The following is a 25,271-nucleotide window of genomic DNA, read 5'->3' on the forward strand; positions in this document are numbered from 1 at the left end:
CATGTACACTACCTCACTATTTTTCTCACCCACAATACTTCTTTATCTCTTGTTGTAATGTAGTAATTTTTTTTGTCATGCACTGTACTGCTGCTGCAAAACAACAAATATCATGACATTTGACATCAGTAGTAAATCTGATTCTGATTTTACAGTTCGTGAATGTTTGCTATGCATAAATTGGCTACTGGATTTCCAAAATTACAGTGATTGCAGTTCAAAAGTAGATAATTTGCTATAGCTGTCTAGGAAGGCTTAAAGCCACAGAGATATTATGTTAATGCAGTTTCACTTTAGCTTGAATCTTCAGTACAGTTTTTTATTTCAATTTCTAGAGACAAGTCTGTCATTCAAAGTTAAAGTAGGAGTTTTTAAATAAATTTGATGCATGGTTCTGATTTTATTGATATTGCACAAGCACATTAAAGCTCAGATGGGCTCTTTGAGCATTCATGAAGGACCACAGCAAAATATAAGGATACCAACATGTTAGGGCTTCACCTTGTATCTTTCAGATTCAGACCCCATTATATGAAGTGGGAACAGGACTAGGTTATTCAAGTCCTTGTACTTGCTCTGTCATTAAGAGTAATCATAGCTGATCCAACTTCTTTCGCACCCACGTTCCAACCTTTTCCCTGTAACCCCTGAATCCCTTACTGATTAGAAATCTATCCATATCATCCTTAAATATATACAAAGTCTCTTCCCTGTATTCTTCACAGCAGTGAGTTCCAAAGATTTACAACCCTCCGAGAGAAAAAAAATAATTCCTCATTTCCCTCTTAAATGAATGTACCCTTCTTAAATGAACGTCTGTCCTGGTTCCGGACACTCACATGAGAGGAAACACCTATTTAGCTCCTGAAGAATCATAGCCATTGTAATTACATTGTCTATTGTTCTCCTAACTTTCAATGACTGGACTAACATTTCCTCATAGGACATCCCGTCCTTCCCCAAGTTCACCCTAGTGAAGTTTCACTAAACAAATGAAATAGTATGTTTCTTAAATGAGGGATCAACATTTTTGGCAGTAATAAAGATCTGGTCTCACAAGTACCTTTTGCAGCTGCACTAAGACTTTCTTACTTTTATACAATGCGTTGAAATAAGAGCTGACATTCTATTAGCCTTCCCTACTACCTGCTGCACCTGTATACCAGGTATCTGTCTTTCATGCATGAGCACTTGCTAATCTCTCTGTGCTGTAGTTTTCTACAGTTTAAGTATGGTTTTCTTTGTTCAACTAATATTGTGTCCTGCCTTCCTAAATGAATAACTTCACATTTTCTCCGTTTAATAACTTTTTGTCTACTCACTTAACTTATCAATGTCTATCTGTAAACAGGATCCTTTTTGTAACTCAGCTTCCCACATATTTTTGTGTGGCCCATAGATCTGGCATACATGTTTTAATATCCTCCAACTCACTGATAATAATGTAAAAAGTAGCAGTCCCTGCACCGATCCCTGTGTAACCTCATTGGTTACAGTTTGTCAACCTGTTAATGACCTGTTTGTTTCCTGCCTCTTTGGCAATTGCCTCTCGATGTCAAATACATCCACACCATAGGCTCTTACCTTGGTATTGAAGGCAATATAATCCTTAGGGACTAGCATTTCGTTCTGAATCGAAGGGAAATATCTCCAGTTTGCAGATAATTGTGAGATCTAATTTGTGTCAAGAGTTTCTGTTGCATTGATAAAAATAGTTTTCCCTACGAAATATTGTTTGCTCATTATTCATTGATACTTAGTAGAGAAATGGAAACTACATTAACATTTAAATCTCTATCACTTAAAACAGCCATAAAACATATTGAAAGTCATTCTCTTCAGTTATTGGCTTCAATTTATTTATTTATTTTGTTATTGATTTGATACACAGTTTAAGATATTTTTGAAAAAAATAAAAAGTAGTTACTTCAATGTTAGATTATAAATAATCTAATTATATATACAACTGACTTGATTCAGTGTTAGTATTTATACTTAATGCTATCGGGGTTATAATGCACATACTTGGTCGAGAACTTCATTCAGGTAACTCCAAGTGAAATAGTGCTGAACAACTGAAAATTGCCCTAACCCTAAGTAGAGCAATTTGCAAACTTTTCTGGAAATCCAGCTGCTGACTTTTAAGTGAAATTTCATTCAATATAGCACTTTTTCCAGTATGAACAGTTAAGCAGTACACAACTTTTTCCTCTGGTTTGTTTTTTCTTAACTTTGTCGATCTGAAAAATGGCAGTTCTTATTTACTCATGGAACAGCCAGCTTTTACTTAACGTTTACTATGTATGTGATAGTGTGCAGACCAAAAAAATTCTGGTTAGCCTTCACTTTAAGTTCTGCCTGACACAGAAGGGAAAGGAGACAGAGACTATCTGAGATAGTTCAGTTCTTGGATAGTTTGATGGGGGCAGCATGGTAGTGTAGCGGTTAGTGCAATCAGTTTACAGTGCCAGCAATCACTGTTCAGAGTTCGATTCCCAATGCTGTCTGCAAGGCCCCCCATTGAATGTGTGGACTTTCTCTGTATACTCCTGTTTCCTCCCACTTGTACGCTTGGGGTTAGTGAGTTGTTGGCATGCTGTGTTGGCACCGGAAATATGGTGCACTTTGGACTCGGTTGTTCATTGGTGTAAAACAATACATTTCACCGTATGTTTTGATATATATGTGAAAAATAAAGCTAATCTTCTCTTGTTCCTTTTTTCATCTGCCTCTAATTGTCCAAGTTTAAGGTAATAGTTTAACAGATACATCTGATCTGTAACCTATCACAGACATTCCCTTTGTGCTTTCCACCTTTCCCTTCCTGCAACTTAAAATAAGATGTTTTCTCACTTCTCCAGTTCTGATCAGTAGTCATTGACTTGAAACATTGAAGTATCTCTCTGCTGGATGCTGCATCACCAGCTGAGTCCTGTTTTCTCTTTTGGTTCCATATAACGTGATCACTGCATCCCCAGAAACCATGTTAGTTTAAGGGCCAGCACTCAAGCTACATTTTTGACTCCTTTAAATCTGTGACCTATTATCACAAATCCAATGTTATCTGTTGAGGTGCAGGGTGGTTAGGTTAAATTAGTTTATTGTCATAGATACCAGGGTGCAATGAAATTCCTTGTTTACACAACGCTCATAGTGTAAATAGTATACAGAATAATAATAAGCACAACAATAAATACAAGAATGAGAACAAAACAGCAGAATGGTACATAGATTGCAGTGCATAGAGCAAAAACATAATGAATTGACAATAACAAAGAAAGGTAGAGTTCAGCTTCCATCATTCAGGATCATTTCAGGATACTACCATTGATCAGTGCCACATCTCATTTTGCTGATCACTGCTGCATTATTGTGTTCACCATATGCAAGGAAGAAACATTTCCTTTATTCAACTTTCAGTGGCAAGTGATTCAAGCATGTCATTTGTACTTAAAACTCTCCCTCTAGCAGCAGCAGATGACAGTTCTGGATGGTTTTGTGGCCCTCCCACCCCCCAGTTCAGGGAACCGTGAGCACGGTTTTTATTTTCTTTGGTATCCTAATGTCACAGTAGTTGCATTCAGTTTGTGGATTAGCTTTGTGTGTCCATTTTGTGATTCAAAGAGTCTAAGATATATGCTGCTTAACAAAGCACAGAAACTATTTCAGCACTTCCCCTTTGAGTAACAACCGTAATTCTTGACCCTGAATTTCTCATAGCTACAACAATGTTGATAAAAATCTATTCAAAAATTTAAAAGGTAAAACCTATTGCTTGTTTTATTTCTCTCTTTCCTCATTTTCTGTTGTCACACAAATGATGGTTGTTAAAGATCTTTAAATAATTTTTTTGCCAGATTTCAGAATCAGTCTCTCCTCATGTCCATGTTCAAGCAGTTAATTCAAAGCTTGTATTTCAATTGCATTTGATGAGTGTTCTTCAAACAGAAACTGGAATCTCTAACAAACTCATAAATATTGAAGGAATGAAATGAACTGAAGAGCTCACTTGAAGCTTTTTGGTTGAGAGCTGTTCTGATGCATTTTCTTGTTAAATGCATATGTGTTCCCCAAATCTAAAGAACATATTCTATATATTAGTTAATTGTTAGAGAATAGATCTTGTCAAGAGAATTATGTGCACTAACTTTCAATGAAGTATTTGCATGAAGTAGAGGAATTGAGATCTGTAAAAAGGTTCAAAAACCTTGAATGTGAAGGGTGACACACATCAAAGTTGCTGGTGAACGCAGCAGGCCAGGCGGCATTTCTAGGAAGAGGTACAGTCAACGTTTCAGGCCGAGACCCTTTGTCAGGACTAACTGAGAGAAGAGCTAGTAAGAGATTTGAAAGTGGGAGGGGGAGATCCAAAATGATAGGAGAAGACAGGAGGGGGAGGGATGGAGCCAAGAGCTGGACAGTTTATTGGCAAAAGGGATATGAGAGGATCATGGGACAGGAGGCCCAGGGAGAAAGAAAAGGGGGAGGGCGGGAAAACCCAGAGGATGGGCAAGTGGTATAGTGAGAAGAACAGAGGGAGAAAAAGGAGAGAGAGAAAAAGAATGTGTGTATATAAATAAATAACGGATGGGGTACGAGGGAGAGGTGGGGCATTAGCGGAAGTTTGAGAAGTCAATGTTCATGCCATCGGATTGGAGGCTACCCAGACGGAAGATAAGGTAGTGTTCCTCCAACCTGAGTGTGGCTTCATCTTTACCGTAGAGGAGGCCGTGGATAGACATATCAGAATGGTAATGGGACGTGGAATTAAAATGTGTGGCCACTGGGAGATCCTGCTTTTTCTGGCTGACAGAGCGTAGGTGTTCAGCAAAACGATCTCCCAGTCTGCGTCGGGTCTCGCCAATATATAGAAGGCTACATCGGGAGCACCAGACGCACTATATCATCCCAGACGACTCACAGGTGAAGTGTCGCCTCACCTGGAAGGACTGTCTGGGGCCCTGAATGGTGGTAAGGGAGGAAGTGTAAGGGCATGTGTAGCACTTGTTCTGCTTACAAAGATAAGTACCAGGAGGGAGATCAGTGGGGAGGGATGGGGGGGACGAATGGACAAGGGGGTCGCGTAGGGAGCGGTCCCTGCAGAAAGCGGGGGGGAGGAGGGAAAGATGTGCTTAGTGGTGGGATACCGTTGGAGGTGGCAGAAGTTACGGAGAACAATATGTTAGACCCGGAGGCTGGTGGGGTGGTAGGTGAGGACAAGGGGAACCCTATTCCTGGTGGGGTGGCGGGAAGATGGAGTGAGAGCAGATGTGTGTGAAATGGGGGAGATGCGTTTGAGAGCAGAGTTGATAGTGGAGGAAGGGAAGCCCCTTTCTTTAAAAAAGGAGGACATCTCCCTCATCCTGGAATGAAAAGCCTCATCCTGAGAGCAGATGCGGCGGAGACGGAGGAATTGCGAGAAGGGGATAACATTTTTGCAAGAGACAGGGTGAGAAGAGGAATAGTCTAGATAGCTGTGAGAGTCAGTAGGCTTATAGTAGGCATCGGTGGATAAGCTGTCTCCAGAGACAGAGACTGAAAGATCTAGAAAGGGGAGGGAGGTGTCGGAAATGGACCAGGTAAACTTGAGGGCAGGGTGAAAGTTGGAGGCAAAGTTAATGAAGTCAATGAGCTCAGCATGAGTGCAGGAAGCAGCACCAATGCAGTGGTCGATGTAGTGAAGGAAAAGTGGGGGATAGATACCAGAATAGGTTTGGAGCGTAGATTGTTCCACAAAGCCAACAAAAAGGCAGGTATAGCTAGGACCCATAAGGGTGCCCATAGCTACACCTTTAGTTTGGAGGAAGTGGGAGGAGCCAAAGTAGAAATTATTAAGAGTAAGGACTAATTCTGCTAGACGGAGCAGAGTGGTGGTAGAGGGGAACTGGTTAGATCTGGAATACAAAAACAAACAGAGAGCTTTGAGACCATCCTGGTGGGGGATGGAAGTATATAGGGACTGGACATCCATGGTGAAAATAAAGCGGTGGGGGCTAGGGAACTTAAAATCATCGAAAAGTTTAAGAGTGTGAGAAGTGTCACGAACATAGGTAGGAAGGAATTGAACAAGGGGGGATAAAACCGTGTCGAGGTATGCAGAAATGAATTAGGTGGGGCAGGAGCAAGCTGAGACAATAGGTCTGCCAGGACAGGCAGGTTTGTGGATCTTGGGTAGGAGGTAGAAATGGGAAGTGCGGGGTGTGGGAACAATAAGGTTGATAGCAGTGGATGGGATATCCCCTGAGAGGGTAAAGTCGGTGATGGTGTGGGAGACAATGGCCTGGTGCTCCTTAGTGGGGTCACGATCGAGGGGTAAATAAGAGGAAGAATCCGCGAGTTGTCGCTGTGCCTCGGCAAGGTAGGGGTAGTTGTCTCTTTTGGACCATAGAAAATGACAGGAAAAGACAAACAGAACAGAGGACAAATAGCTTTCCCTGCTCAGATCCAATGATAATTATATATTTCTGTTGTCTTTGGCACTTTTCATGCAAAATAGTTGCTTTCAAGTTAATCAATTAATGTGCAGAATGAATGGAGGATAACGATTGTACAGGTGCAGGAGACTGCAACTCGAGGAATACTGTGACATAATAAGCTTTCTGAGATTTGATATTTTTCAGGGTACCTCCAGAAAGTAATCATCCAAGATCAGTCTACTTCACCTTTCAGTTTTATCGCTTTCCACCAGTAAGAACACAGCAGCTGCAGCTCATGAAGATGAAAGGAAAAGGAACATCAAACTCCATGCCATTCATCCTTGTACCCTTAAGTAAAAATGGGATTGGTAATATTGGTGAGTACTGCAAAATGTCTTCAGCATTGTCGTAAAAAAGCCATTCAGTAGATCCACACAGCATTTATGCTTCTCATGACACAATTTTTTTGACTAGCATTAATAAAATATTGTTCTGTTTTTTTCCTCCCACATGTTCTCATTTAGCTTCTTTTTAATTGTATCAATAGTTTGCAACTTATCTGTGCTTTATAGGAGAAAGTTACATATTCTACACACCAGAATGGCAGGATCATATTGGAAAGAAGAAGTTTTGTGAACTATCTGCAGGACGTCACATAGTTTGCTGGTGCCATCTTCTTCTGATATCCAGAAGGAATCTAAGCCTTAGTAAAGTCCTCCCCCAACTAACACTGAACTGAAGCCAAATTGTTGAGCGGTTCTGTGTACTAGGAAGTGGGCAACTTCATGTCACAACGATTATGTGATCATTATGGACAGCTTTCTTAGAGTTCAGCGGTCACTTCATTACTGATAATAAAACCCTGCCCTATATATACTAACACAAAATGACATTTAGCTTGTCCACCTTTCTATTATTTGCATTGAACTGCCATTGCCAGTGATTAAGGACACCAAATATTTTCATGATATAATTGTTTAAAAATTTTGATTTTCTTCTTCAGTAGTTTTATTTTGTTCACCTGTTGGTAACTCCTACTGTTCTATCACCTTTTTGTTGTTCATTGTGTCTTCCTCATTAACCGGGTTACATTTTCTGTCAGCTGATGAATCAGTGCTAAGATTAGTAAGAGCATAGGATGGAACTTCATTGACCATCATTATGAGCAGTTGAGTAGCGCCCCCAGTGACTGGCTTCTTAAGAATTTGACTGTGAGTTTGGTTCTACTGCAAGTATTATGTGAACAGTCACAAGGGATAAACCACTCTGTGACTCATTACTTCTTCAGTCACTTATTTCCCTTCCCAACTCATTTATCCTACACTAACTTGCGAGCACTTGAGTAATAAACTAGATGTTACAACTTTTGGGTTTCTGCTTTCTTAATTCAGATTCCATCCCTTGCTAAGCACAGAAAAAAAGGTTTCCTCTGTTGTTCATACCAAGTTGAATATCATTTACTAGCTTTAATCTCCTTCATTTTCTCTAATATCCACGGAAGCTGAATATGGCCGTGTTGAACTCTCAATCACAGGTACAATTCATCCTTATAGTTGTAGAATCCAGAACAAGTGCCATGTTACACTTGCTGCCCTCCTTCATTCATATACTCACAGTTATCAATCACATGATGCCCTTTCTCCATTTGCTGGGAGCGAGTATTACCAATGATAGGTTTACATGGTTCCTGAACAACTCACACAAAATGCTGGAGGAACTCAGCAGGTCATGCAGCATCTATGGAAATGAATAAACAGTCGAAGTTTCAGGCTGAGACTTTTCTTCAGGACTTGGATCCAAGGGGGAAGATGCCAGAAAAAAAGGTGGGAGGACTAGCTAGAAGGTGATGGGTGAAGCCAGGTGGGTGGGAAAGATAAAGGGCTGGAGAAGAAGGAATCTGATAGGAGAGTGGACCATAGGAGAAAGGAAAGAAGGAGGGACATCAGGGGGGGGTGATAGGCAGCTGAGGAGAAGAGGTAATAGGCCAGAGTAGGTAATAGAATACAAGGGAACAGTGAGGGAAAAAAGAAATCAAATGTCCATGCCATCAGGTTGGAGGCTAATTAGATGGAATATGAGGTGTTGCTCCTCCACCCTGAAACTGGCCTATTGTGGCAAAAGAGGACGCCATGGGCAGACATGTCAGATAGGAAATGGGGATAGGAATTAAAATGGTTGGCCATCAGAAAATTCTGCTATTGGAGGATGGAGCAGAGATGCTTGACAAAGCAATGCCCCAATTTATAATGGTGCTTGAAAGTTTATGATCATTTTTCTCAATAAATCAATGAACAAATATAATGTTTTTGTGTTACTTATTAAATTGGGTTCTTTTATCTAGTTTTAAGACTTGCATGAAGATCTGATCACATTTTAGGTTATATTTATGCAGAAATAGAAAAAAATTTACAAGGTTCACAAACTTTCTAGCACTAATGTATGTTGGGCATGGTTCCTGAAGTTTTCTTTTTATGTGTCTAGTTGTAAAAATCAATAAACCTGATACCTATGCATGAAGGATTATTAAAAAATGGAACTTACTTCCTTTGTCTCATCATCTGCCCTCTATATAATGGTTTGTGGAGTACCTTTTTACAAAATTGTATTTTTAAAAGTATTTGATGTTGTTTTCCAGAACAGTGTACAATATAGATCAGAGGGGATACTAATGTTTATTTTGGATATGGAACTCTGATGCACCTATCCACACTGGGATTTTTTTTGACGAGCATTTAGATAAGTGGGGTGGGGGATGGGGTCTGTACAAATCATGACATTCATTGGGAACTTTGAAAGACCATTTGGGTATGGGCATGGGCTGATTAGATGGTCATCAGAGAGAAAAGTTTGTAGAGAATTTGTAGATTTTATAAGCCGGGAGACTTTTGAGGGTCGAATGATTCTGTGACTGGATGGTCAGAACTTTGAGGAATCAAACCATAAGACCTTAAGACATAGGAGCAGAATTAGGTCATTCAGCCCATCACATCTGTTTCACCATTCCATCAAGGCTGATTCCAGATACCACTCAACCCCATACACCTGCCTTCCACAGATTAAAAAAAAATTCCTCTTCACCTCTGTTCTAAAAGGTTGCTCCTCAATTTTGAGACTGTACCCTTTAGTTCTGGATACCTTCACCATAGGAAACATCCTCTCCACATCCATCCTATGTAGTCCTTTCCACATTCAGTAGGTTTCAATGAGATTCCCACGTATTATTTTAAATTTCAGTGAGTACAAGCCCAGAGCTCATATGTTAACCCCTTCATTTCCGGAATCATCCTTATTAACCTCCTCTGGACTCTCTCCAATGACAACACATACTTTCTGAGACATGGGGCCCAAAACTGTTGACAATACTCTAATTGCGACCTGACCAGCATCTTCTAAAGGCACAGCATTATCTCCTTGGACACCAGCTGGTGGCGTAGTAGCATCAGCACCGGAGTTTGGAGCGAAGGCTCCAGCTGGCTCCCTTGCACGCTTTTCATCCGTGCTGGGTTGAGTGTTGAGCTAGCAACTCAGCCTCGTAAAAATAAGAAAGCCTGCTAAAAAAAAAGCCATCATGACGGCGTCCCGATGACTCTACTCGGAGTTAAGGGCTTTCTTCATTATCTCCTTGCTTTTATATTCTGACTCCCTTGAAATAAATGCCAGCATTGCATTTGCCTTCTTTCCCACAGACCCAACCTGTAAATTAACCTTCTGGGATTCTTGCACGAGGACTCCTAAGTCCCTTCTCCTCCCCATTTAGATAATAGTCTACACTATTGTTCCTTCTACCAAAATGCATTATCATTAATTTCCCAACATTGTATTGCATCTGTCACTTTTTCGCCCATTCTTCCAATTTGTCTAAGCCTGCTGTAATCGTAGAGCTTCCTCAGCACCATCTACCCTTCCACCTATCTTTGTATCATCTGCAAACTTTGCCTCAAAGCCATCAATTCCATTTTCCAAATTGTTGACAAACAATGTGAAAAGTAGTAGTCCCAATAATGACCTCTGAGGAACACCACTAGTCATCGGCAGCCAACCAGAAAAGGTCCCTTTTACTCACTGCCTCCTGCCTGTCAGCTATTCCTCTATCCATGCCAGTATCTTTCCTCTAATGCCATAGGGTTTTATCTTGTTAAGCTGCCTCATGTGTGGCACCTTAACAAATGCCTTCTGAAAATCCAAGTAAATGACATTCACTGTCTCTCCTTTAACCACCCTGCCTGTTACTTCCTTGAAAAACCCTAAAAGATTTGTCAGGTAAGATTTCCCTTTACAGAAACCGTGCTGACTTCGACTTATTTTATCATTCGTCTCCAAGTACCCTGAAACCTCATCCTTAATAATAGACTCCATCACTTCTTCAATCACTTGGGTGAGGCTAACTGGCCGATAATTTCCTTTCTTTGACCTTCCTCCCTTCTTAAAGATTGCAGTGACATTTGCAATCTTCCAGTCCTCCAGGACCATCCGAGATTCAAGTGATTCTTGAAAGATCATGACCAAAGCACCTATTATGTCTTCAGCAACCTCTCTCATGACTTGGGATGTAGTCCATATGATCCAGGTGACTTATCCACCATAAGACCTTCGACTTTGCCTTGCACTTTTCCCTTTGTAAAAGCAATGGTGCTCTCTGACACTCACAGACCTCTGGCACACTGCTACTGTCTTCCATAGTGAGGACAGATGCAAAGTACCCATTAAGCTCATTTGCCATTTCTTTGTCCCCCCCACCAATACCTCACCAGCATCATTTTCTAGTGGACCAATATCAACTTTCACTTCCCCTTTACTGTTTATATTAACTGAAAAACTGACATCAGCGCTGGACTCTGGAGCGAAGGCTCTCGAGTTCGAATCCAAATCGGGCCACCCCTCGAGCACGCTTTCCATCCGTGCGGAGTTGAGCGTCGAGCTAGCCACTCGGCCTCGTGAAAAAAAGGTCAAGTTGGGAATGTTCATATCGTGACCCGGTTAATCCGAAAGGAGAATAATCCTGACACCACGCGCCAGACAAGAATGGCTGACTGTCTGGTGCAACACGCTAAAAAAAACCTGAAAAACTTTTGGTACCCTGCTTTATATTAGTGGCCAGTTTGCTCTCATGCCTTTTGATCGATTTTAAGAGCTTTCCAATAATACAATTTCCCACTCACTTTTGCTATCTTATGTACACTTCCTTGGCTTTTATGCAGACCTTAACTTCCCTTGTCAGCTATGGTTGCCTACCCCTGATATTTAAGAACTTCTTCTGTGGGACATATCCTGCACCTTGTGAACTATTCCTAGAAACCTCATCTATCTCTGCTCTGCCAGCATCCCTGCCAATATCCCCCTCCAATCCACCTAGGCAAGCTCCTCTCTCATGCCTCTGTAATTCCCTTTATTCCATTGCGATACTGATACATGTGACTGCATTTGATTTATGCTTTGCTTTTTCAGATTGTGGTATGAATTCACTAATATTATGATCATTGTCTCCTAAGGGTTTCTTTACATTAAGCTCCCTAATTAGATCATGGTTATTACACAACACCCAATCTAAGATAGCCTTTCCCCGAGTAGGCTCAAGCACAAGCTGTTCTGAAAAGCCATCTCATAGGCATTCAACAAATTCCCTCTCTTGCGATGTGACACCAACCTAATTTTCACAATCCCCTTGTATAATGAAATCCCCCATTATAATTGTGTCATTACCCTTATTACATGTCTTTTCCAGCTCCCTTTGCAATCTCAACCCCACATCCTGGCTACTATTTAGAGACCTATATCTGATTCCCATTATGGTTGTTTTACCCTTGCAATTTCTTAACCCCACCCACAAAGATTCAACATTCTCTGACCCTGTGTCACTTCTTTCTAAAGATGGAATTCCATCTCTTACTAACAGAGCCACACCACCGCCTATGCCTTCCTGCCTGTCCTTTCGATACAAAGTATATCATTTGACGGTAAGCTCCCAACTATAGCCTTCCTTCAGCCAAGGCTCAATGATGCCTGATCTCTAATTGCGCCACAAGTTTGTCCGCCTTATTCCGAAAGCTACGCACATTTAAATACAGCTCCTTCATTCCTGTATCCTTCGCCCTTTTGAACTTTGCCTCTGTGCTACAATTTAACTTGTTGCTCTCTCTGCATTTGTATATAGTCATTGGCTTGTCCTTCCTTACTTTCACGTTACACCCATCATCTCCTCGTGAATCTGCTGGCTCATCTTCAGCTCTATCATATTGGCTCCCATCCCCCTGCTGTATAAGTTTAAACCACTCCCAACAGCTCCAGTAAACCTGCCCAATCGGGCAAGGATATTGGTCTCCCTTGGATTCAATTGCAGCCCATCCCCTTTGTACCTGTCCCACCTGCCCCAGAAGGGATTCCAGTTATCCAGAAATCTGAATCCCTGCTCCCTGCTCCGTGCTCCAATTCTTCTGCCACACATTTATCTGCCACCTCATTCTATTCCTATCCTCACTTCCGTGTGGCACAGGCAGCAATACTGAGATTACTACCACTGAGGTCCTACTTCTCAGCTGCTTTCCTAACTCCTTGTATTCTATTTTTCAGGACCTCCTCCCTTTTTCTACCTAGTTGTTGGTACTAATATGTATCATGACTTCTGGCTGATCACCCTCCCTTTTCAGGATATTGTGGATGTGTTCAGAAACATTACAGACCTGGCACCTGGGAGGCAAACTACCACCCATGTTTCATTTTTGCATTCACAGAATTGCCTATCTGTCCCCCTAACTACAGCATCCCCTATTACTGCTGCCATCCTCTTCAGTTCCCTACCCTCCTGAGCCTCAGGGCCAGACTCAGTGCCAGAGGCACGGCCACTGTTGCTTCCCCTAGGTATGTCATCCCTCCCAACAATACTCAAAATGAAGTACTTATTGTTGAGGGAGACAGCCATTGGGGTGCTCTCTACATCTAACATTCTCCCTTCCCTCTCCTGACAGTCACCCATTTATCTGTCTCCTTCAGCCTTGGGGTGACTATCTCCCTGTGGCTCTTGTCTATCACTGCTTCACTTTCTCTATAAGCCAAATGTCATCGAGCTGCAGCTTCAGTCCCCTAATATGGTCTCTAAGGAGCTGCATCTCAATGCACCTGGCACAGATTGTGGCCATCGGGGAGGCTGGAAGTCTCCTGGAAATCCCACATCTGACACCCTGAACGGAACACCAGCTCTGTAGACATACCCCCTATTCTCTCAAGGGTTAAATAAGAAATAAGGAATGAACTTACTCACTTACCTTGCCTCCACCTGTTCTTGTCAAAGCCTTGTTGAGTCAAAGCTTCGCTACTCTGACTCAGACTACTCCGATGACAACCGCTCCCACGATGACCACTCCGCTGGGCGGTTCCTCTCTTTTATAGAGACTGGCTTTCTAAAGCTCTTCGCCAGACCTGTGTGGGAACACGTTCTGTTGTCTGTGCAGTACTCCAATCAATGACTCCCATTAAAAAATTTCCTGCTTTTTAAAGCTCTTCACTGGAATGTTTCTGTTGCGTTTGTGCGTTACTCCAGACAGTCGGGCAGTGTGGCCTTCACCTCAGGTGTCTGGAGGAAGTCTGTATTTCTGGAGTCAATTAAAATGTTAGATGTTGAAGTTTATTTAAAAAGTGCATATTGTGATTCAATTACCTGTCTTTATCTTTAATTTCACCTGAATTTAATAGGTATAATATCTGCTTGAATTTTTCTTCTTCCCGTTTCTGTGTACTGTAGATTCTCCAGGTTTGGAGATGAAATTTATGGTGGAGCCAAGTCTTCTGAGGGATGGTGAACATTTGTGGTTTATTCAGTACTTGGCAATGCAGACGTTGCAGATTGATGTCTGGGATGCAGAATCCTTACTTCTGATTGGCACTGCTTCTGTAGACCTGAAGGTAAGATGAACAAAGCAGAACCACTGGAGGATGCCAATGCTGCTGTACAAACATGTCCAATTGAGTATTGGACTATGTAAAAATATTCATCAAAAAACACAAAACTACATTTACTGTTCACACTAGAGCACCTCAGAAAGGCAAATATCCAAAGTTAATGGGACGTGCTGTAGTTCTGCTGAGAATTCTAAAATTATTTTACATTCATAGTAATAGATCTAGCTACTTTTGAACAGTTCATTCCATTTCAATGCGACAGCTTCTCTATCTAGTTTTGAATGTGATGGCTGTGTGAAAATTAAGAGTGTATGTCAGAAAGAAGTGGACTGGAGTGAACTAAAGTTCAAACGCAGGAGGTCATGTAGAAAGTGAGAAAGGGAACAGGAGGAAGTACGTGTAAGAATAGCCCTATTAGATACTAGGCTGGCAGGATATGGTAAAAATACATGGGAATTTTTTTTCCGTGGTTTTGTCAACTTTATTGAAAATTGAATAATTTGGAATTTGGTTCATTCTTAGCAGTGGTATTTTCTGAGCCTACCACAAGGTAAGGCTCGCTTTGGGAATTTGCCATATTGGACAATGAATCCATAAGCTTCAGATTTTACTGCTTCCAGAACAACCCATTAGCTCTTACTGTTTTACTGACCAGGTGGCTTGAATGTGATGGGTATACTTTAGTCCACAGAAACATGACCCCATTTAGAATATAGAATAGTACGGCACAGGAACAGGCCATTTGGCCATGATGTCCATGCCATGACACCAAATTGAACTAATCCCTTCTCACATGTCTATCTTGAATGTCATTACCTGTATTTGCTTTTAGCACCTCCCCTGGCAGTACATTCCAGGCACCTGCCACTTTGTATGTTAAAAAAATCTTTCCCTCTCACCTTAAAATTATGCTCTCTAGTAAACAACATTTCTGCTCTGGGGGAGAAAGGGAATTCTATGCGACCCTGCCCTATGTATACCTCCAATCAGGTCTTGTCTTAGTCACTGACACTCCAGAGAAAACAACTAATGTTTGTCCAACCTCTTGCTTTTCTTGCATTTAATTAGATCAAAGGCTTTTGAATTCCTGACAGCTTAAGTTTTTCACTGTACCTCGGTACATGTGATAATGATAAACCAACTTACCTTGGTAGGCAAAGACCTGTTCCTATACTTTACTGTTCTATGTTCCATGTAAGTTCTCTCATGACCCCAAATAGTCAACGTCACTACAAAGAATAATGATCAGGATATAATCACTTTCTGTAAGGGTTTGAGTTTATTGACCACAACACACTGTGAGGTATCCTGAGGTGAGATTGGTGGCAAAGGAATGCAAGTCTTTCTTTCTTTTTCAAAACTTTGTAATATATTTAAGAAATTATTAAAACAGAGATTAAGAAGTAGCTATTAGAAATGTGAAATAAAACAGAAAATGCCGTGAACTCTCAACAGGTGAGGAAGCACCTCTGGAGAACAAAACAATGAATGTTAATATGCAAATTGTTAAAAGAAAATATCTGATGATGTCAGCTAAAACTTTGATATGACCATTCTGTCATTTTTATTCATTTGTGGGATAAATGCATTGGAATTCATGGAAGGAATTCATTTGTAGATCTGATAGAAATTTATAAGATTATTAGAGGCATAGATAGACAGCCATTATCTTTATTTCCAGGGTCAAAATGAATACTTAGTTTGATACAACACTGTGAACCAAAGAGCTTGCTCCTGTGTTGTACTGTTTCAAGTTCTGTGTTCTTGAATTTAATATTAGTCTGAATATTGTGCTTAAAAATAATAGCAAGTTTATCAACAGTACAAAAAATTGAAGGGAAAATCAGTTAGCCACCTTCAAAACTGCACGTATAAAACTGAAATCCTGAAGTCAACACCGAGCTGCTCTGTGAATCTTGAGGCTTCTTTGCAGTGCATTGTCATTCAAGGGCTCAGTGTTGAAACCAAGGAAGTGTTTGAGTTTGCAGCACCTATTCATTAAATATCCACTGAACTTGTCAGAAAAATGGAGGACGGCCTTTCAATGGTCTGACTATGACAATTTGGGGCAGAGAGAAAATATAAATTTGGAGGGAGGTTCACCTCTGATTTAGCAAAATTCAGTATAAGCATCAGTAAAATTACTTTTTGCTGTGTTTGTTCATTTTCGCCCTGATACCTCATCCTACTCTGTCCACCTCAGCAAATCTACAGCAGAAATGCTTCTCTGTGTTTTTGCTACCTCATTCTACTGTCTGCAAATTAGAAGTCATCCAAAACTTGGCTGTCCATGTTCAGAATTGTATCATCCTGTTCACTTATCATGATGTTCTTGCACTGGTTCTGGTTAAGTAGCACTTTATTTGTAAAGATTTCATCCTTGTCATAGAGACAGATAGCTTGAAAGGCAGCCCACTGAGCTTGTAGCAATCATCAATTACCTATTTATTCCAATCCATTTTGTTTTTCATCCCATCAGATTATACCACTCATTTTACATACTCAGGTTAATTGACTTAAAATGTACCAGCACACACTTCTGTTGGATGTAGGAGGAAACAAGTACTCCTAGGGCCACAGGGAGACATAACTGACAGCATTGTAGGCTTGGATTGATCCGAAGGACTGTGAGACAGGAGATCTATTAGCTGTAACACTGTGTCACTCTTCCTTTCAAAGTTCAATGTTATTTTAAATCAATCTCTTCTGTCAACTCCTCCAGTCCTATATCAGCAGTGAACTCATTCCCAGATTTAATTGCTGCACCATTAGTAGCAGTGCCTTCAGCTGCTAAACTTCCAAACTCTGGAATAACAGCTGTAAATCTCTTTACCTCTACACCTCTTCATCCTGGTTAGCGCACACCCTAATATCTCTTTACATGGGTTGGCATTATTATTTTGTGTTCACATTAAGGTGCTGCAAAAATGAAATTGGTGTATGTTCTGGGTTAAAAGAAAAAAGGTGAGATTGAAGCTGGAGGGTAGGGACAATTCAGAAAGGTGCTTCAGACCGATAGGAAGAATTGTGAGTGAAAGCCTAATGAATGGGCACAGGGTTTTGCTAAATGTTGATACCGAGATATATTGAAGCCAACAGTATTTTATTTTTAGCTTATTGAAACCTCCTTGTGGTTTGCATTGCTGTTCTAACTTTCACTTTCTGGTTCAGACTTACACTGACTGGCCACTTCATTGGGTACTCTATACATCTGTTCATAAATGCAGATATCTAATGTACCACTAACTCAGTGCACAGAAGCAAGCAGACATGGTCAAGACTGAACATCAGAATTGGGAAAAAAGTGATCTAAGTGTCTCTGACTGAGGAATGATTGTTGATGCCAGACGGGGTGCTTTGAGTATCTCAGAAACTGCTGATCTCCTGGGATATTCATCCATAACAGTCTCTAGACCTTACAGAGAATGGTCCAAAAAACAAAAAAAGTAGCATCCAGTGAATGACATTTCTGTGGGCAGAAACACCTTGTTAATGAGAAAGGTCAGAGGAGAACAGTCAGGCTAGTTCAAGCTGACAAGAAAGGCAACATTAACTCAAGTAACCATGTGTTAGAACAGTAATGGGCTGAAGCAGCAGAAGGTACATAATAAAGAGACTACTGAGTGTATCTAAGCATATTATGAATAATTCAGTCTAATTGGTTTAGTAAAGGCTATATCATCTGCTCTGTACATATGTCCCAGATTGAAATGTGCTTCTAATAACTGAGAGTTCTATTGGTAAGCCCCTGAGAAGTTTTGTGAGATGAGCAAGTGGTGCTGTTCATTAGTCACTGACTGCAAAATACAAGTTGAAATGCTTGTAGGTTCATTTAAGCTCCCATTGCATATGTTTAGTGCATAAATTGAGGTTTTATATAGTTGGATATATTAGGATAACGATGAATCTTATTGTTGCAGTATTTGCTACGTCATGGTCTCGCTGCAGTCCAGGTGTCTCATCAGCTGGAGGTCATAAGTACAGACTATGCCCCAGATGTACCTATGTCCCTGTCTGATTTTACAAACCATGGTGCTGTTAAACCTTACGGAGTGACAACAGTAACAAAAGGAAAACTACATCTGCGCCTTGGAAATGTTGGTGAGTGAGCTCACAGTCTGACATTGTTGCCAATCTGGTTTTGTGATAGAGTTTAGAAACAAAAAGTAAACAAGTAACCCAAAACTAAAAATTATACGTTCGAAGATCACACAACTGTATCAGGTTAATTCCTATCACTTTTACTCCTCTCAGGGGAGGAAATAACAGGATTAGCACTTAAGGGCAACACACTAAGCCCTCTCCATGACTGTGTCACCACCCACAGCTCCAATCTGTTAATTAAATTTGCGGCCAATACGACATTGATTGGCCTTATCTCAAATAATAACAAGGCAGCCTACAGAGATGTCATCACCCTGACACAAAGGTGTCAAGAGAACAACCTCTCCATCAATTTCACAAAAACAAAGGAGCTGGTCGTGGACTACAGGAGGAATGGAGACAGGCTAACCCCTATTGACATCAATGGAACTGGGGTTGAGAGGGTGAACAGCTTTAAGTTCCTCGGCATACACATCACCAAGGATCTCACGTGGTCTGTACATATCGGCTGTGTGGTGAAAAAAACAGCGCTTCATTCACCTCTCATGATTGAAGAAGTTTGGCATGAGTTTCCAAATCCTAAGGATTTTCTACAGAGGCACAATTGAGAGCATCCCGACTGGCTGCATCACTGCCTGGTATGGGAACTGTAATTCCCTCAATTGCAGGACTTTGCAGAGAGTGGTGCAGACAGCCCTGCACATCTGGAGGTGTGAACTTCCCACTATTCAGGACATTTACAGAGACAGGTCCGTAAAAAAGGCCTGAAGGATCACTGGGGGCCTGAGTCACCCCGACCACAAACTGTTCCAGATGCTACCATCTAGGAATCGGTATCAGAACATTAAAGCCTGGACCAACAGGCTTCGGGACAGCTTCTTCCACCAGGCTGTCAGACTGATTGACATATACTTATACTTTATACTTTATTGTCGCCAAACAATTGGTACTAGAACGTACAATCATCACAGCGATATTTGATTCTGCACTTCACACTCCCTAGATTACAAGTAATAAATATTTAAAATATTAAAAATAGTTAAAATTAGTAAATATTAAAAAATTAAATTATAAATCATAAATAGAAAATAGAAAAATGGAAAGTAAGGTAGTGCAAAAAAAAATCGAGAGACAGGTCCGTATATTTGGAAGGTATGGCCCAGATCCGGGTCAGGCTGATTTGAGTGTACTCTATATTACATTGACTCTCTATTTATTATAAATTATTATAAATTACTATGATTGCAAATAGCACATTTAGACGGAGATGTAACGTAAAGATTTTTACTCCTCATGTATGTGAGGGATGTAAGAAATAAAGTCAATTCATTCAGTTCATTCATTCATTCATTCATTCATTCATATCTATTAATGTCTTCCTCACAATTCACATTCCCATCTACCTTCTTTCACATTAACCTACTAGGAAAAATTATATTATCTCCACATGGTCTTTAATAACAGGAAAATGTATGGAGGAAATTTTAAATGAATGTTTTGCATCTGCATTTACTTGGGAGGCTAACTCAGGGTCTATAGAACTGAGGCATAACAGGAGTGAGGTCATGGTCTATATCCAGATTACAGAAGAGGAGGCGTTTGCTATCTTCAGGCAAGTTAGTGTTGATAATTTCATAGAGCCTGTCAAGGTCTCCCCTAGGACCTGGTGGGAGGCTTGTGTAAAAATTGTAGGAGCCCTGGTAATTAAAACTTCTTTAGCCACTGGTGAGATGCCAGAGGACTGAAAGACAGCAATTCTTGTTCTGTTGCTTAAGAAAGGCTCTAAGAATAAATTCGGAAATTACAGGCTGGTGAGCCTCTTGCCAGGCGCAGGTTAATTATTAGAAAGTTTCTCAGGGACCCGATATATATGCATTTGGATAGACAGAGCCTGATTGGGGATAGTCAATATGGCTTTGTGTGTTGCAGGTCATATCTAATCAATCTTACAGAGTTTTTTGAGAAGTTTGTGGGAGGATTAATGAAGGAAAGGCAATGGATGTTGTCTACATGTACTTTTGGAAGGCCGTTGACAAAGCCCCACATGGGAGGCTAGTCTAGAAGGTGAAGTCGCTTGGCATTCACGATGAAGTAATAAATTGGATTCAGGATTGGCTTAGCGGGAGAAACCAGAGAGTGGTATTAAATGGTTCAAGTTCAAGTTTATTGTCATTCATCCATACACATGTATACCGCCAAATGAGGCAACTTTGGTCTGGACCAAGGTGCACAACACAGTATATATAACTCACACACATAAAATAATATTACCACAAATAAATTAATGAATAATGTGCATATGTAGTACAAGTTAAAAAGTAAACAGTATTACGTTATTGGTGGCAGAGTGTTCAGTAGTCTTATGGCCTGGGGGAAGAAGCTGTTTCCCTTTCTAACAGTTCTTGTCCTAATGCTACGGTGCTATCTGCCTAGTGGTAGTGGGTCAAAGAGGTTGTTGGACAGATGGGAGGAATCACTGATAATGCTAACAGCTCTGTGAACACGGTGTTCCTGAGAAATATCTCTAATGGGTAGAAGAGAAGCCTGATGATCCTCTCAGCAGTCCTTGCAATCCTTTGTAGGGACTTTTGGTCAGATGTCTGGTGGTTTCTGCACCAGATGGTGATGCAGGTGGTCAGGGCACTCTTCATGGTGCTCCAGTAAAAATCGGTTACAATGGTGGGGTGGGGGGGCGGGGGTGGAGAGCCTCACTTGCCTCAGTGTCCTCAGGAAGTGGAGATGTTGCTGTGCTTTCTTGACCAAAGAGTTGATGCTGAAGGACCGGGTGAAATCAACCATTATGTGTACTCCCGGAAACTTGGTGCTCCTAATCTTTCCACAGAGGAGCCATGTGAAGAATGGTTAGCCTGCACCTTCTTAAGATCCACTATCATCTCTTTGGTCTTATCTATGTTGAGACAGAAGTTACAGAAGCTGTTGTGCTTGTAACATTCTACCAACTGTTTTACCTCCTCTCTGTATGCCATTTCGTCATTGTGTTAATGAGGATAATTACTGTTATGTTATCATGCCTCAGCAGTGGACTGAGCACACACCACTGGGGAGTGCCGGTGCTCAGCACGATGGAGCTAGAGATATTTCTGCCAACACTGACTGACTACGATCTTTCTGTCAAGAAGTCCGGGATCCAGTTACAGAGAGATGTTGAGACCCAGTGAGGACAGCTTACCCACTAACTTCTGAAGTATGATAGTATGATGATCTCTGACTGGAGGCCTGTGCAGGGATTGATGCTGGGTCCATTGTTGTTTGTCATCCGTATTAATTTTTTAGTTGATGATGTGATTAACGGCAAATTTTCAGATGACACCAAGATTGCGGGCATAGTGGACAGCGAAGAAGGCTATCAAAGCTTGCACTGTGGTCTGGATAATCTTTAAAAATGGGGTGAAAAATGGCAGATGGAATTTAATATAGATAAGTGTGAGGTGTTGCACTTTGAGAGGACAAGCTAAGGTAGGACTCGCACAGTGAAAAGTAGGACATTGAGGAGTGCGGTACAATAGAGATCTGGAATTACAGATCTATTATTCCTTAAAAGTGGTGAACAGGTAGATACCGTTATAGAGAGAGCTTTTGGCTCATTGACCTTATAAATCAAAGCATTGAACACAGGAGTCAGGATGTCATGTTGCAGTTGTACAAGATGTTGGTGAGGCAGAATTTAGAGTACTGAGTGCAGTTCTGGACACCCACCTAGAGGAAAGATATCCATAAGCTTGAAAGAGTGCAGAGAAAATTTATAACGATTTTGCCAAGACTTGAGGACCAGAGTATAGGGCAAGGATAAGTGGGTTCAGACTTTATCCCCCAGTGCGTAGGAGATTAAGAGGATATCTTACAGAGGTATACAAAATTATGACGGGTAAAGATAGAGTAAATACCTACAAGTTCTTTCCCCTGAGTGTGGCTGAGATTAGAACTAGAGGTCATAGATTTCGGGTGAAAGGTAAATTATTTAAGGGACCTTGAGGGGGATGCTGAGAGTGTGGAATGAGTTCCCAGCCGATGTGGTGGATGTGGGTTCAATTGCAGCATTTAAAAGAAGCTTGGACAGCTGCAATGATGAGAGGGGTATGGAGAGTTGTTGTCCAGGTGTGTATAGATGGGACTACTTACAAAATAAGTTGGCACAGACTAAATGGGCCAAAGAGCCTGCTTCTGTGAGGAAGTTCTCTATGACTTTAAATAGGCACCTTGGCCCTCTGAATTCACACTTATTAGTAACTACCCACTTATATTAATCCAATTTTATTCTTCCCACATTTTCTTCAGCTGTACATTTCCCCAGATTCTACCACCTACCAACACACTAGGGGGCAAGTATAAAGGCAGTTAACCTGCCAGCTTGTACTTCTTTTGGATGTGGGGGGAAACTGATGCAGTCACAGGAAAAATGTGAACTCCACACCAATAGTACTGGAGGTCAGGACTGAACCTGGGTCTCTGGTACTATGAGGCAGCAGCTTTACCATCTGCAGCACTGGGCCACCAATTGAAGACTCTGGACTGATCCCACTGTTATTAGGAAAATTCTTTTTTGAAGATATCTGACTTAATCTCCTTGTATGTCCATTTATGGTTTGCCAAATAGAGCATATCGGCTCACAAGGAACAGCTTGCTATTTTGTCTTCTCCATTTTCTTTCTGCCAAAAACTGTTAAGGAAATGTCACCTGGAGGCATCCTTATCTCTACTGCTATTGAGCAAGTGAAAGCAAAATTGTCATAGTGCTGTAATTTAATTTTTCTTTTCCACCTGAAGTGCTTGACATCCAAGGACTAGTTATTGTGAAGCATTGAAAGAAGTCTGGAGGTCAGGCACATTCTGAGCTATGAATAGTGCAAGATGAGGAATAACCTGAACTGAGAGAATCAAATTCAAGTTTTCTCCAGTGATTAATGAGCTATTCTGTGTTGAACAATTGCGTTCTTACACAAGTGCCAATAAAAATAGTAGAAAACCCTTAGACCCTTTACTGCCTACTAGGCGGGTCGCAAATGTCCTTTGATTGGGGCTGGGTGTCAGACAAACAGCCCGACTGACCTATATGTGATCCCAGTCCCAGCAAAGTGGTTGTTAGCTGCCTCCAACATTTTGGGCATTTTACATCAGAGATATCCACCTACTGTGAATAAATAAATAAAGAAAAACAGTGAGCTGAAGTATCCTTTAGTGAGCTTTGAGTCTATCCTAGTGTGATGAAGTTCAGTTCTCTCTACCAGCATGAAATATAATTTTTAAAGCATAGAACAGTACAGTGCAGGAGGAACAGGCTCTTCAGTCTGTTCCTGTACACTCTGTGCTGACCATTATGCCAAATTCAACTAATCCCTTGTAGCTGTGTCTGATCCATATTCCACAATTCCTGCTTATTCATATGCCTGTCTAAAAGCCTCTTAATCCACTATCATATCTGCTTACACTACAAACGGGTGTTGTGTCAGAAAAACTTCCCCTCTTACCTCAAAGCTATGCCCTCCAGTATTCAACATTTCCACTCTGGGGATAAAAGATCCTGGCTATTTACCCTATCTATACCCCTCATAATCTTATAAGCTTTTATAGGGTCTCCCCGTGGCCTCTGATGCTCCAGAGTAAGCAATCCAGGTCTGTCCAACCTCTCCTTCTAGCTAATACCATTTAATCCAGGCAGCATCCTCTTTAAGGTCTTCACATCCTTCCTGTAAAAGACAACTAGAAATGCACACAATATTGAAGTGTGGCTTAACCAAAGTTGTTATACAACTGCAAAATGACTTCCTGACTCATGCAGTATGCCCAATTGACAAAGGCAAGCACACCATATGCCATCTTTACCATTCCATCTACCTGCATTGCTACTTTCAATGAGGTATGGACTTGGACCACAGTAACCCTCTGTATATTAGCTGTTAAGGATCCTGCCATTAACTGTATACTTTTCACTTCCATTTGACCTCCCAAAGTGTAACATCTTGCATTTGCCTGTATTAAACTCTGTCTGCTATTTCCCCATGCATAACTGTAACTGGTTTGTACCTTATTGTATCCTTTAGTAACATTCATCACTGTCCACAACTCCACAATTTTTGTGCCTTCTGCAAACTCAATAACCCACCCATTTACATTTTTGTGTGAGTTATTTATATATATCACAAACAATGGAGGTCTCAGCAGTGATGTTTGTGGAACACCACTGGTCATAGACCTCCATCTGGAACAACACCGTTTCACCATTATTCTCTTTCTTTTATGGGCAAACCAATTCTGAATCCAAACTGCAATTCACTGTGAATCTCACGCATCTTAATCTTCATGATAAACTTACCGTGAGGAATCTTGTCAAACACCTTTTGCATGTATGACAATCTTTAAACAGATGTAGTATGTCATCAAAATAGAATTTTCACAGGAGGTCATAACGTGTAAAAAAAGGAAAGAAAAATGAAATCGAGACACAAGAGACTACTACAATCTGGAGCAATAAACAAACTTCTTAAGAAACCCAGTAGGTTGGACAGCATCTATCAGCAAAGTGATGGTGGAAATTTTGCGTCGAAACCTTGCATCAGTAATGACATACCTGACTTGAAACAGTATACTGTATATATTCACATAATAAGCATATCCTATTTTGTGCTTTGTGTAATTTATACAGTAATTTATATTTGTTCCTAAAGTATTTTGTCAACTATAATTGAAGCAAGCATTCTGGTTATAGAGCTGGTACAATCGGATGTGAATAAGAACTTAATTCCCCTCCCTGTCGCTGCTAATGATCTTTACAGAGAAGGCATGGTGATGACTGTGCTTCACGCAGATGAACTGAGAGTCAACATCCCTTAATGTAGTGTC

At 40.9% G+C, this 25,271-nt stretch overlaps 1 protein-coding gene across 2 annotated transcripts in view; it reads left to right on the plus strand.

The window, feature by feature from the left end:
* nphp4 (nephronophthisis 4) overlaps positions 1-25,271 on the plus strand; it is a 427,697-nt gene that overhangs the window by 337,956 nt on the left and 64,470 nt on the right. For both annotated transcript variants that reach the window (XM_063033463.1, XM_063033464.1), the window contains 3 exons: positions 6,621-6,793; positions 14,152-14,312; positions 18,230-18,410. In XM_063033463.1, the coding sequence (XP_062889533.1) occupies positions 6,621-6,793; positions 14,152-14,312; positions 18,230-18,410 (515 nt within the window). The remainder of the gene's footprint in view (positions 1-6,620; positions 6,794-14,151; positions 14,313-18,229; positions 18,411-25,271) is intronic.

Source organism: Mobula hypostoma, chromosome 25 (assembly GCF_963921235.1).
Source record: "Mobula hypostoma chromosome 25, sMobHyp1.1, whole genome shotgun sequence".
Lineage (NCBI taxonomy): Eukaryota > Metazoa > Chordata > Chondrichthyes > Myliobatiformes > Myliobatidae > Mobula > Mobula hypostoma.